Genomic DNA, 14,827 nt, shown 5'->3' on the forward strand with positions numbered 1-14,827 from the left:
GATTTTAAATCAAACATTCAAGATGTGCCTGAAGACTTTTAGTTTTAATTTGAGGGGTTTTACAAAAGTAATTCATGTATGAACCTTTTAAAAATCACGTAAATTTTATCCATTAGTGCCCCATTTTCAGAAGCTCAAAATTAATTGGACAATTGACAAGTAGTGAGGCCTGTTTACTTGTTATTCCATGACAAAGTAAACAGATAAGACATTCACAGCGTAGTGTCTCCCCATGTCTGTGTGGGTTCTCTCCGGGTACTCTGGCTTCCTCCCACAGTCCAAAGACATGCATTTACTGGGGTTAGGTTAACTGGTGATTCTAAATTGCCCATAGAAATAAGAGAAATACAGATGCAAGTATGAGTGTGAATGGTTGTCTGTCTCTCTGTGTTAGCCCTGTGACAGACTGGCAACCTGTCCACGGTGTACCCCACCTCTTGCCCTGTGATAGCTGAGATATGCTCCACAGCCTGAATTGAGTAAGTGGAAAAAAATGATGGATGGAGATCCGCAGTGTCACTTCGCTGTGCAAATGGGTAATTACCAAAAGCAAAAGCAACCCAAGAGTTTCTCATGTCAGCAAAATAGCCAAGTTAGATGGCCAAGTCAGTCACCAGATTTCAACCTGACAGAGCATGCTTTCTACTTACTGAAGACTAAACTGAAGGTAGAAAGACCCACAAATAAGCAGCAACTGAAAAGGCAGCTGCAGGGAAATCTAGACAGAGTTTCAAGAGAGGAAATGCACTTGGTGATATCCATTCAATGCAAAAGATTTCCATCTAAACATTAAAAACAATCAAAAACAAGTGATTTAGTTTTTCCAACTACTTTTGAGCCTCTGAAAATGGGGGTGAATGGATAAAAATGGCTGTAAAAATGGCTGTAAAAATGGTTAATTCAGTAGTTTTGGTGAATTAAATCTCAGTTTGCACTTCAAACACATCTAGATTGTTTGATTTAAATTGATTTAAAATTATGCACCTGACTGACCTGGCAGTTCTGAGGGTTTTTCTTCTCACAGTTGTGTATCGTTGTCTTGTGTTCTTCAGTGTTTCTTTGGGTGGGTGTGAGAGTAATCTGGGTTTTAGGTCATATTTTTAAGTAACCATACTGTTTTTTATGTGTGTGCATTTACAACAGTAAAATCCATCAACAAAGATAATCTATTTGAACTGATTATTAAAATAAGTCCTACAATACATCTAAGTGATCTAGTTTCAATAGAGCAGAGTGTGTATGGAGTACAATGTTGGTAAAATATCTGGGAATTACTGAGTTGATAACAAGTTATTAAACATTCTTGAACTCTCCACCTCAAAAAGCACATCTACAACTCCACCATATTCCCTCAAATTCCACAAAAACATGCATTAATATCAGCAAAGGTTTAAGGCAAAAGTCCTTCAGTGCAACAGGAGAGCAGAACACACTTTCCTCATTAACAGTGGTACAAATAAAAAACTTAACTTATTGCTGCAAATGTGTGCTTTTTAAATTTAACTCTTGAATAAATGAGAGGAACCGTGGAAAATTAGCAAGTGTGTCATAAAATTAAGGGCGAAAATTTTCTAATAACCTGACTTTTTTTAAAGTCATAATTCTCAGACCCCATTTATCGACTCTGGTCCATTTATCATTTCACAAATTTAAGTGTGTGTGTGTGTGTGTGTGTGTGTGTGTGTGTGTGAGAGAGAGAGAGAGAGAGAGAGAGAGAGTGGGATGACACATACCTGAGGCAGAGCTTGGACCACTGTATCAAGGAGAGCTCTCATCCCTGTTGCCATTTTCAGCAACTTCAACACTGAACAGAGATCACACAGTTTGAGAGAAACTATAGCCTTGCACGAAACTACATAAGTCTAAGTATGTGTCTGTATGCGATACTTGACATATGTGTTGCGGCGATAAACAACCAACAGAGTGAAAGGAAGCGATACCAAAGACAGAGACTGAAGACACCAGAGGGATAGAGGGGAAAAAAGTCAACATACATAGATAAGATGTGGGCAGAGACGGAAAGAGTGAGAAGATGGGAGAAAGAGAGGCAGCAAATGATCAATAAGTGGAACAGGTTTCCCAACTCATCATAAGAGACCCAGACAATTCCCAGAGGTCCAATTTCAGGAGGAACATGGATATTACTGGAGCCAGTAGCTGAGAGAAAAACACGAGCGTTTTCTCACAGAGAACAGCAATGAACAATATAACCTCCTGGGAGATGGTTGCTCTTCAGAGAGTTCATAGTGGAGATATACAGTTTGTGTGAGAAAGAGAGTGTGAAAGTGGTGGTTACAGTCCATGAAAAGAGCAACTCTAAATAACCTTTTCTCCAAAACATCTAGCCAACAGCTTCATTTACAAGCAGTCGCTGCATTTGTTGGTGAAAAAAATCAAGAAGCATCTCCATCACCAAAGGTGAGCTACTGGACTAAGGTTTTTCATCAACAATGACCCAATACCAAACATATCTGAGAAAGCCATTAAAGGCCTTGGGAGATGTTAGGAAGCAAATCTCTAAGACTGTGGTCAGATCAAGCAACTCAAGCAGGATGCTGACAAGGACCTCAAAAAAAAAATCGATCACTCCACGCTCCCTTTCAATCTAAAGCATTGATGCTTCCAATTTGGCCACTGATAGTTGTTGACGTCCCCATCACAGCAGTCCAGAGAGAATGATTAACACCCATGTGAGGAAATGGTTAGGAGTCCCAAAATGTCTGCACAACATTGGCCTACTGTATATGGGCATAACATTCTAGATCTGCCAATCTCAAATCTTGTGGAAAAAATAAATAAATAAAAAATCTTGTGGAAGAATTTAAATACTTGACTGGAGTTGACCCTCTCAGAGGACAAATCTAAGGGCTGTTATACCATATAGGTCGGAAGTGGACCCCAAAAGAAGCCATGCAGCAAGTCAAATCAGCACTCCGGCATGCTGAAAAAATGGGCCATGTTCAACAGGGCAGAGGAGGTCTGGGCCTATGTCAGGACAGACCCCGGTGGAACAAGACAACCCCATCTGAGCAGTGAACGCTGGTGGTCTCAGAGGTTCGGCGCCAGGAAGACGGCACAAGACGTGCGAAGGCGAGCTCATCGGGGACAGTGGATGAAGTTGGAAAACGTGGAAAAAAAAAAGATTAGCTGGTTCATTTAAAATGGCAATCCTAAAAAGAGGTTATAACACTTAAAAACTAAGGCTAAAGCTATAGCGCCAAGGGAAAAGCCAGCATCCTTATCAAATAATAATTCACAAGTGAGTTCATTATATTGTGGGGTAGAGCATTATAGTACCATATAAAAGTGTTAAATTAGATTTTATTTGTTCAAACATGCTCTAGGACAGTTCAAGGTTTACTAGAGAAAAACTAACTTGCGCTACCAACAAAGTGGTTAGAATTATGCTTTGGTGGCTCCATTTCAATCAGGCTTTACTTTTACGTCTTGACTTTTACTGTTAAATATTCAACAAAGTATAGTCAGAGTAATTTTCTATTCTATTTTCCAACCAGCACGTCTGAATTAATCCACTTGCATGAAAAGTGAATGATTGTGGAATATTTTAATGTTCTCTCCCACAGCCACAAATTAGTTAACATTCATACACAGTGGTAAAAATGTTGAGAGAGGAAGGACTAGAAGTCACCAGTAGCCCTCACACTCATCATCAAATACCCCACTTGCTTCTTAATTACCACTGGATGCTGTTTAATTAGCATATTACCCATGGGTCCTCTCAGCGGTCCCTGAACAGAATTATGGAGGGCAGAGGGTGATGGTAAGAGGGCGAGGATTAAGCGAAATTGATGTAATTAGCCTTTATCCCCCTCAGTGTGAAGTTAAGAAAAACTGGTGCAGCCCAAAGAACTAGTCCTTCAATTTCCCCTGAATTATTAACAGCATAGGTGCTAAATGAAAGTCCCAAAATGTTCTTTTGTAGATTGAACTCAGCATATAATGATAAAGTTATCACTTCCACAAACTAAATCGAACAAAAACTCAACACCTCCTGTCAGATTTCACATAAAAAGCTTACAGAACAGTGAGAGACGACGCCTGCTAAGCTTCTGTTAGGCTTTTTCATTTACAAAAATAAAACACACAATCAATCTGTAAGCGAGAGCAGCATTAAATTGAAATTAGTGATGTGGAAATATACATGACTTTTAATGTATCACAACAGCTGGGTAATATTAAAGAACTGCTGGCAATAACAGCAAGCAACATCTACAGAAAATGAAAACAGAATCAGCGCGCGCACACACACACACACACACACAAAAAAAAGCAAAAAAACAAAAAACTCACTAATTTCTCCCCAAAAAGGGTAAATTAGGAAATAGGCAAGTCAGATATACATGTATAAAAGTATAAAATAATAAAAGAAATAAAGTCGTGAGGTTTCAAATGTAATCCTTGACGCATTTGCAACTGAGGTTCACACAACTTGCAATCTTGCCGTATGAGAAAACACAGGGTCACAGGTGTATGTGCCTGTGTGTTCTGGCATACCTCGCGCTATCCTGAGCACCCTCATGATCCTGATGATGGTGGGGTTGATGGGGAGAGAGGCATTGATCTCAATCTCCTCCAGGGTGATGCCCATCACTGACAACAGCACAATGGCCAAATCCAACTGGTTCCACCTACACGCACAGACACACACAATGACATTTCAATGCACCAAAGAAAAACGTAACCCAGCCAAAGAAAACGTAAGCCTTATAAAAGAGAATGAGAATGAATTTGGTGTCATAACACAGCGTGTGGCTGCGGATTTCACTGCACACATCAAGGTCTGTGTCATGTTAATTTCCCAATGAATATTAATGTTCTACATCACATTTGTGCATAATTGGCCTGACTCTCGCACAACTGACTTGGCTGAAGAATTGGTAACAGCTCACCATTACCCTAAGGCCTGCTCCGGCTATGAATATTTATACTAATAGTAGTTTGAATACCATGCAAAACTCAGAAACATTAACTCCTGGTTTACAGAACCAGTCAAAAGTTTGGACACACTCACACACAGTGAGTGTCACTGTTGCTACTAAAAGTTCAAGTTTAAAGTGAAGATGAAGATTTACTAAACAACTTATGTGGGGAAATTTATGAATGTGAAGCTCCATAAATAGTACGCATTATTATATTTTTATATTATATTTACACACACACACAGGAGAAGAGATAAAGATACTGAGAAAGAAGAGAGGGAGGACAGAGAGAAAGCAAAAGAGACATGAGATGATATGCAAACTAGAGGGAATACTGTGACTAAAACTGAGACACACAGGAAGATGGACATTAAAATAGGTCAGAAGAAGTAATTTCAAAACCTAGAGGGCCAGAAATAACCAGCAGCAATTTTCTCCAGCACAGTTCTCAAAATGGATTGGAAGCAACAATAATAAATCTACATAGTAGGCTCAGATAATATTCACCAACACTCTCACAGCTGCTCCACAGTCTTGCATATGTAACTGAGAGAATTGCTCCATGCTGGATTGCCATGATGTTGGGTGAAGATATGGAAATCAGCTGAAATTCAAGAGTTTCTGCAGCTGCACATTTGGATCGTGGATTGATTTTTTTTTAAACTAAACATGCAGCATATAACTGAACCATGACAACTTCAACTTGTTTAAAAAGGGCTTCGATTTGAATCTTTCACAATGTTTGCGTAGCCATTTGATTATACCAACAACACACACACACACACACACACACACACACACACACACACATATATATATATATGTGTGTGTGTGTGTGTCACTATTCATCTATCCATCCAACCATGGAGCTAACTGATATGTCTCTTCATAATGCAATATCATACCTGCTCATGATGTCTTTAAGGTTCTAAATAGGCATAAAAGCTGGATACGTAAACAAGAATTAAAGCTTTTTTATGAGATGAAAACTTTGTCTTTGCCAGAATAGAAGTGCAAAACTTTGAAGATGTAGAATAAGAAAACAAGAGTTTCTGCAGTTTTCATGATGTCTTTAAGGTTCTAAATAGGCATAAAAGCTGGATACGTAAACAAGAATTAAGCTTTTTTATGAGATGAAAACTTTGTCTTTGCCAGAATAGAAGTGCAAAACTTTGAAGATGTAGAATAAGAAAACAAGAGTTTCTGCAGTTTTTCTCTTTGGATTCCTTTTCACCTTTTTCAGGACACTTGTTACAGTTCAACACTCCCCAATTTCACTCATTTGTAGCTAGTTTGTCCAAGTGCTAAAATTGTGGCCACACATAAAAAGACTTTCTTAAGAACCAAGTCTGTCGATACAGACTTTGTAACCCTGACCACACTTCCAATGTGGAAGCATGTGCCTTTCTGTAAAGGAGTTACAAAGAGGTTCACTCACTTTTTCAAGTCAGCATCATGAGAGATTATTCACTGTATTAAGATGGTGTTTTTCTTTAACTGAAGATCCTGATAATCTTAAAAAGATCCCAGCCTTCCCTACAACTGTACTTCACCTTATCTGGAGAAAGAAAAACTGTCTGTCAGGACAAATCAGGCTGCATTACTTTTCTTAAAAGAACGAGCAGTGTAAATCAGAAACAGGTTTGAGGGCCGCAGTTTTAGTCCAGATCGGCTGGATGTTCGCACACACTTTCAGAGACAATGAAGCATTCAAGTGTTGCCCTTGAATCTGCGGTGTTGTATTTTTTCCTGTCGACTCTCAGAGCTTAGCTGACCACAAAAACAAAAACAAAAAAAAAAACTGCTTCTCTATTAGGAAGAAATATAAGCAATAAGGCATTGGTATATAATAGTGCAATGCAGAAAGTGCAAGGATTAACTCGTTATTGGTGCCATGGGTCCATATTTTAACCGATTTTAGCAGTTTTGTATGCTTCAGCACAAAATCTATAAAGATTTAATACAGCTGGGACCGTACCTGTCCTTGAAGAAGCGTCGAAAGCCAAAAGCTACCAGCTTCAGAGAGGCCTCGATCACAAATGTGGAGGTGAAGAAGTAGTTGCAGTACTTTAATGCTGTCTCCAGAGACTGGGAGTAACAGAGGTGAAAGATGGGACAGAGGGGTTGGAATTGAGACAGCAGCAGCAGACAGTTAATATCTCCTCTCTCGTCACCTTTTACAAGCACATTTGTTATCTTTTTTTTAGCCAGTGAAATGATCTTTTTATTAATTCACAGAAGAACAGAGCAAACAACGCAGCAGGTCACGAGAACGGTTGTTCAGTGAATCTGTTTTGCCAATGTCAACAACATAACTTGCCAAAAAATTTCTTTTAATAGAGAAGAGTTTAATTGAGACAGACAGCTAAATTATTTCACACTCTGGGGAGAAACAGTGAGCTTTGATTTCTACTACGCAGTATTAATAAGTCAGATTTAAAAAGAAAAAAAAAAAAAAGGACTACACAAATCAAACACTTGTAATGTTCGATGCACATAATTAAACTGTATTATCTCAACTATAAAAGTCTGATTATAGATGAGTAAAAGTCTATTTGTTGGTAACAGAAATTTGACATTTTCAGGCATGTTTGTTCTTTTACTGCATAATATTATCACAAATAATATGTTAATAACCTACAAATGGTTTGTTATCGTAATAGATTTTTGGTGACTTTTTGTTAAAATATTTGCTATCTACAATCTGATCATAGGCAGAGGACAGAATACACTGAAGACTGCAGAGACAGCCTTTAAAGCTGAGACCACACAGAGAGCGATTCGCTCATCTTGCATCAGTTGAAGCTGACAGTCGGTTGCTAGAGGATATTTTATGTTGCCTAGGTAACCCTCTAGTGTATTTTCAACCCTGTCATATGTTAACTGTATCCTGCGCTCTCACTGCTGGTTGCTTCAATCACTTGCATTAAAGTTAAGAGAAGTTTGTCTCAGGACCCACCCACTTTGCACTTGCAGCGTTATTTTTACCACCACATGTCACTGGCTTTCTAACGTCTCTGATCGGCACATCATTGAAAATCTCTTCTCGTGTGGACACGGCTTAAAACGCACTGGTAATCAGACCCCGCCTCCACCTGAAGAATTCCAGAATCTGCTGTTCCAGAATCAACTGTGTTGATCTATAAGGTTTAGCATTTCAGGATACATGTATGCTTCTATGTATTCAAAATGAAAAGAATATTACCAAATCAATTAAATGTCTGTGAGAAGCAGCTAGAAGGTGCATATGTGACACCATGTTTTTTTTTGCACAGATACAACAATCAGAAGAACTAAAACATGCAAAGGTGGTTGTCACCTTCGGGCACAGCCGGACCAGCTGTTTCCCTGTTTATTGTTATTATGCCAGGCTAAACTAACTTGCTGCTGGATGTATGACTTCATAGCTGCGAGACAGGTGTGGGACCAGCAAGAATTTCCTGAATCTAAACTTGTTCATTTGTCTAATTTTCAAAACATGTTATAATACATTTCTTTTCCAAAAGCTGCGTTTTTGCCAGGTTACTGCAGTGTTAACGCTCTTATTACTTATAATTTATTTATACAGCAGTTCTGCTCTGAAGGCAAAAAAGAAAAATTACTTTCATTGTCAAAATCCTCAGTGAATGAAGTCAAAGGCCAGTGTTTTCAACTTTTCCACTTTACAATAGAAATTTAGCTACATTTCTTTCTTTTATTTCCAACAGGCTTCAGTCGAGTGTTCTGTAGCCATAAAACCTGTAGGTCTTTGACTATAGCCTCGTGTATGTGGGCGATAGCTTTTGGATGTCAATGGCAGATCAAATAGTTAACTGAAAATAATGAGCTCTGTGGGCTGTCTGTGTGCAGCTGTATAAGTGGCTAATACCTTATATGTTTGGCACAATTGTCACTCAAGATAAGAGCATTTTCAGTTCAATACTAAGACCAAGCAGCCTCCAACAAACCAAGTCAGATCTGCCAGAGGTCAGAAATGTGAGCGGAAACAGCGGGAGCAACGCCATAAGGAAATCTCCTGCCTGATTTGAATGTGTTGCTCAGGCAGTTTCATTTCCTTCTTAGTTATCACAGTTTCCAATGAAAAACAAGGGTAGCAAGAAGATTTTTAACAGGATGGCATTAAAAAGTCAACTGATAGCATCAGCTTAAGTTGTGAAGAGCTCACTGTCTCACTTTTTGGCCACTACATCATATATTTTCCTGCTAAAAAGGCTGTTTTACCCCCTCGAGGCAATCGTTCCCTCAAATCATTTTACATAACTAATACTCCAATCTGCCGATTGTTTATATTCCAGCACTTGGAGAGATGGTTTTGTTTTTGGCTGTATTTAGTGCTGATTCAGAGCAGCAGGCTGGCCACTTGCCTCTGGGAATGGCAACTTTTAACCATCACCACCCACTCAGAAGCCTTTAAACAAATCTGCTGTTTTTTTTTTTTTTTCCTCAGTCTAATCAAACTCCCAGACCCGACTAGCCCCCTATCCTCTTCAAGAAAAGCTGTCACCTGTGGTTGGTTGTAGTGCTCCAGTGACATGGTGATGACATTAATGCAGATAATGAAGGTGATGACCAGGTCCAGGTAGTGGCTGGTACACAGAGCATGGATAGCCAGGCGCGTCCTACCGTAGGACGCGTAGTAGGGCAGCTTCTGTGCCTCTGGATAGAATAAAAGTAAAGGAAAGTTAGATTGAGAATGAGGAAAAAAAAAGGCAAGTAAGGTTTAGGCAAGATTGATCAAAAGAAGGGGAGTGAAAGAAATTTTAAAAAGTGTGGAAAAAATGAATGGTGTGAAAGAACAAATATGAAATGAGCAACGTAAAACAAAAAATTAGAGAAAAACAAGTTTGATTAAAACAGGTTGAAAAAAGCAAGGAGAAAGAAAAACAAGGTGCATTTTATTATTTATAGCACTGTGAAAAAGTCAAGTCACCCCTCATTTCTTAATATTTTAAGGAGACAAAATGCCTTGTAATTTCCTTTCTTTTTTTTGCTACTAGCCTTTCTTTAGCTGAATCTATGTAAAATGATAATGATAACAGAGTTTGGCAGGCATAAAATAGTATTTTTGCACCAAGGTGATTCCCAAAGCAATATTAGCTAAAAACCTGGCATATCTTGTGTAGTATGTCCTTAATAAAAGGAGAAAGGAAGAGGCGGCAGGCCTGAAAGACTATCTACAGCAGCTGAACAGTATCTGAAACCATGTTATTAAGAATGAGGACAAAAATCCAACAAAGACCTGACACAGGACCTGAGAGCTGCACCTGGACCTTCAGTCCATCCATCAATATATACGTAGGAGATGAGGAGAGAGGGAAAAACATGATAGAGCCCCCACTGTGTTTTACAGCCATCTGTGTAAAACAGTGGAGGATCTGCCATGGCTTGGGGCTGCATTTCAGCCAGTGGTGCAGGGGATCTCATCAATACTGATGGAATAATGAATGCAGGAGAGCATGGTCAGATTTTGTTCTGCCATGCAGTACAATCTAGTAAGACCAGCAATGGCTTAATTTTTCAGCACGACAATGGTGCCAAACACACTGCTAATGCAGTAAAAGCATACTCGGGTCTAAAAAACACACAGAGAAAGAAGAGCTTTGAATGTCCTTCGAGAAGCCTGGAGAACTATTCCTGAAGAAATTACAGGAAAGCTGCCTCAGAGAGTTCAGGCTGGTTAGAATTGTACAAGCTCTGATTTTGCCTCATATACTACATTTCCAAGAGATGTACGAGTAAATCACTGCACCTATTTCCTCTTTCCCTAGTCAAAAGAAAAGAAATGAAGGGTGACCTAAGACTTTTGCACAGTACTGTATTTATTCTAAAAGAGGGGAAGAATAAGAAAGGCAGAGAGGGGAGATAAAAGTTTGTACTTATATGAAGAGAGTTTGATAAATGTGTGAGAGAGGTTAAGTAGCTTTAAATGAGTTGAAATAATGACTCGCTCAACGTCATATTATCATGTGTAATATAAAAAAATCAAATTAGAATTCTTGGGTATTTGGACTGTACTGCAGAAGGAGTATATATAGTATGAGATAAGACATTCAGATTAATTAATCTTCGTATAAACTGTATACTATTTGTATCTCTTTGCCAAATTTTCTTTATTCTTCTGTACACTTAGTCCTTGGTCCTTTCTCAATAGGTTCTCCTTCCATCTATGCTTTTTTCATCATAATTCAATTTTTTTTACCTTCCCTCTCTACTTTCTAACCCCCTTTTTATTTCATTAAATTTTCCGTCTAATCTTTCTGCTTTTCTTCATTAATTACTTTCCCATTAGTCTTTGCTTCACAGGCTCTCAACTCCCTCCCTACGTCTGTGTAACCCACGTTCACCCTCCAGCTTGCTCATCTTCTCTGGGTCTTACTTCTCCTCTTCTTCTCCATGCGACGCTGACGTTTCTCCTCACGTCGTCTGGCCTCCTCCACCTCCTGGTGCTGCCGACATTTGTGGAAGTTCTCCACCACCACACCCACAAACATGTTAAGGACGAAGAAGCTGACAATCAGTAAAAAGGAGATGAAGTAGAGCAGCATCCATGGATTGTTGTTGGTCATCGGCTGGAGCAGACAGGGAAAAGCAGGACAGAATAAGAAGATGACTTCTCATAGAAAGTGAGAATCACAAAAATAAGGGCTATCAAGAGCGGTCTCTAGGATACAGTGATTATGAGACATTATCATTGGAGGTTGTGTGATGTGTAAGAAGTACAGCTAATATTCTGGTGCATTCACCTCCAGCATGTAGGGGTCTTATGTTTATTCAGACAGTTTCTAAAATCCCCACAGAGAACTTACAGTAGAGCAGCTGAATTTGAAACAGATGATTTCCTGGACTGGGGAGGAAGGGAAGTCATGAAGGACTGGGAAATGTATTGTCGCAGAGAGTAACAGTACATGAAAGGTTTTGTTTGGGAATGACTTCCCGGCTGACTTTGTCACTGTAATAAATGTTTAACAAGTGAGGGTTACTCATCTATTTGTTCCCTTTTGAGAAAAAAAAAATCTTACACTCTCACTGTAGACAGCTCTCCAATTAAGCTACTCCATATTCAGTACAGCTCTAAAATCCAGGAACTGTCACCAATCTCAAAAGATGACAGGAAACAGAAGAATAGGCAGAGAATGGAAACAATGTGACGGAAAGTTTGGAACGACTGGACGTGGAGGTAGGTTTTGGAGGTAGTCATTAGAAAACAAACAAACAATAAATAGATAAAACCCTGAAGTTCAGTGACAATAAAGCCGGAGATGAGAGTCAGATTTTCAATTTGGGGGAGCGCTGAGTGTTGAAAGCACTGGGTGGAGTGTAAATGGGATTAGTCATTCAGAGCCATGTCGGACTGCAGAGAGGTTTCTCCCTGAGGCGAGGAAACTGAATCATCCAGGATAATGCCCACTCTTTTTAATAGATTCGCTAATAGATTTTCAAATAAACCAATTCTACAAGGAACGCATTCATTTTGCAGCCACACGAGAAAACTAATTTGTGTCATGTTATTGGACGCTGATGTCATATGTGTGTATTATTTGGGAGATTAAGGAGAAATTAAGCAGGGTGTTCTCAATTTAGGTGGCAAAATTTTTCAACCCATACATCTTCTCTCCAGATCACAGCCGAGCTAATGTATGATGGTACGTTAGAATATTTTAGCTTCCATCAAGTAACAAGATCTCTAATAGAGCCTTAAGGCAAAGCTCCCAATTATGACTCACCCCTCACCTTCAATCAGAATTTTAAACACTAAAGTAAAACCTCACTTCTGAAGTACAATCAGCTTACATTATTTTTTATTGGAGGGTGTATTGGTTAATTAAAAAAAAATGTCAATATTTGCAATATAAACATAGACACAGACAATACATTTTAAGGCAGTGTAAATAGGGACATTGGAACAAAGCCCTCCATCTAAAATCAAACCAAATGTAATAACAAAGCAATCTTAAAGGACCATGCCATCCCATTTAAACTTGGTTTTAATGATAAAATGAAAAATAGGTATTTGGGAGAAGGCTGAAGTAGAAGCTGATGGTCCTACAGGAGACGTTTGTAGTAGTTTGATGATATGAACAGAATGCCACCAAGACACCTCCCTGTGAAGGAGTTCTGGGAACGTCCAACTGGGTAGAATATTCAGAAGACCAGACGGAGAGATTTCATATCCCATCTGTTAAGGAAGTGTGGGATTCCCTCAAAGATATTTGAATATGTAAATGAGGCATGTGGGCCACTCTGCTTAGTTTATTGCCACTGAACAGTGGATCCAAATCATCGTTGGGAGGCAGAAAGAGAAAAAAAATGAAGACATAACTCTGTGTTAGAATTTGACAATATGTTGCAGTCATGGTAAAAAAAAAAGTACCTCCCTCTGTCAATTCTATGGTTTTTAGTAACAGAACATAATAAAAAACAACTTGGTCATTCACAGGTCTTAAAATGAGGTAAATCCAACCTCAGATGAACTGCAAAACATGTTGTTCCTGCTTTCACCTTCCACATCCTCTCTATCTCCTCTCTGAGCTCTTGGTATTTATCAAGCTTCTCATGTTCCTTCTTCTTGATGTTGCCATCACCTGCTATTACAAAGTTTATTAATACGGCTTTCTTCCTCTGCTTGTCCACCACTACTGCTTCTGGTTGGTTAGCCATCACCAGTGTGTCTGTATCTGGAAGTCCCACGGTATCTTAGCTCTGCCATTCTCGACCAACCGTGGGGGTGTATCCCATTTTGACCTCGGGACTTCCAGGCCATACTTGGCACAGATGTTCCTGTATACTCATGATTCTCAAATCCAGGCCTCGTGGCCCAGAGTCCTGCAGGTTTTAGATGTGTCCCTGATCCAACACACCTGAATCAAATGGCTGAATTACCTTCTCAGTATGCAGTCAAGTTCTCCAGAGTCCCGCTAATGACCTCTATATTTGACTCAGGGGTGTTAAAGCAGAAACACACCTAAAATCTGCAGGACACTGGGCCACGAGGCCTGGATTTGAGAACCACTGCTGTATACTACGCCGGCCACTTGGTTATGGTGTTCCATGTATGCCCTGCCTGCTGGCATCTTGCACCCTGCTGTTATGTGCTGGATTGTCTCAGGGACATCTCTGCAGAGCCTGCACCTGGGCTCTTGCTGTGTGTGGTAGACCCCAGCCTCTATCGAGATTGTTCCTGTGCTGCCATGATTAGTACCTCTGTGCTGTCTTTCCCTCTAGCTTTGTCCACCCATTGGTAGGATTTACTTGATATCAGCCACTTCTTCTATCTGCCGGTGGTACATGTCGTGCAGAGGCCTGTCCTTCCGTGATGGTTTCTGTTCTTGATCCTCTTCTTTCCTTTGTGGCCAACTTCCTGATGTATTCATGGATCTTTGTTGTTTCATTCAGGATAGTGGATCTGACACTTACTAGTCCTCGGCCTCCTTCCTTCCAGTTGTCCAGCTTAGCCGTGATCTTATCTTTCAGGCCAGCTGCACTGGCATTCAATGTACCGGTTGTTATGGGGGCTTGGTACCCAACCTCAGAGTGTGGGGATGATAATATATGTGCATATATACATGAGAGCATAGGTATACATCATTTGTTATTACCTGCTGGTCAATTCCCACTGCATCTAGCCCATGGTACATGATGTTGACCCAGCCATCTTTTGATGCCAGCACAAATAGGGACATAAGAGCCTGAAAGGGACACATGCAACTGATGGAATACAGGCACGCTCACAAAATTTTATTTACTCTTAAATTGGGTTTTCCTGCTGATTATGATAAATGTAATAGTACTAACATTAAAAAAAAAAGAATGAATAAATAAACAGACACAGCATAAAGGAGTATTAACATTGTTTAATGGGCTAAATCGAGTCAGCTTTTAACCAAATC

The 14,827-nt window shown here is 39.6% G+C and overlaps 1 protein-coding gene across 1 annotated transcript in view; it reads right to left on the bottom strand.

Moving 5' to 3' along the window:
• Positions 1-14,827, bottom strand: part of LOC115775707 (voltage-dependent T-type calcium channel subunit alpha-1I-like) — a 184,260-nt gene that overhangs the window by 28,989 nt on the left and 140,444 nt on the right. The window contains exons 24-29 of the mRNA XM_030723225.1: positions 14,537-14,626; positions 11,317-11,509; positions 9,445-9,596; positions 6,919-7,028; positions 4,516-4,649; positions 1,734-1,804 (exon numbers count right to left, since the gene is read on the bottom strand). Coding sequence (XP_030579085.1) covers positions 1,734-1,804; positions 4,516-4,649; positions 6,919-7,028; positions 9,445-9,596; positions 11,317-11,509; positions 14,537-14,626 — 750 coding nt within the window. The remainder of the gene's footprint in view (positions 1-1,733; positions 1,805-4,515; positions 4,650-6,918; positions 7,029-9,444; positions 9,597-11,316; positions 11,510-14,536; positions 14,627-14,827) is intronic.

Source organism: Archocentrus centrarchus, chromosome 1, assembly GCF_007364275.1.
Source record: "Archocentrus centrarchus isolate MPI-CPG fArcCen1 chromosome 1, fArcCen1, whole genome shotgun sequence".
NCBI lineage: Eukaryota > Metazoa > Chordata > Actinopteri > Cichliformes > Cichlidae > Archocentrus > Archocentrus centrarchus.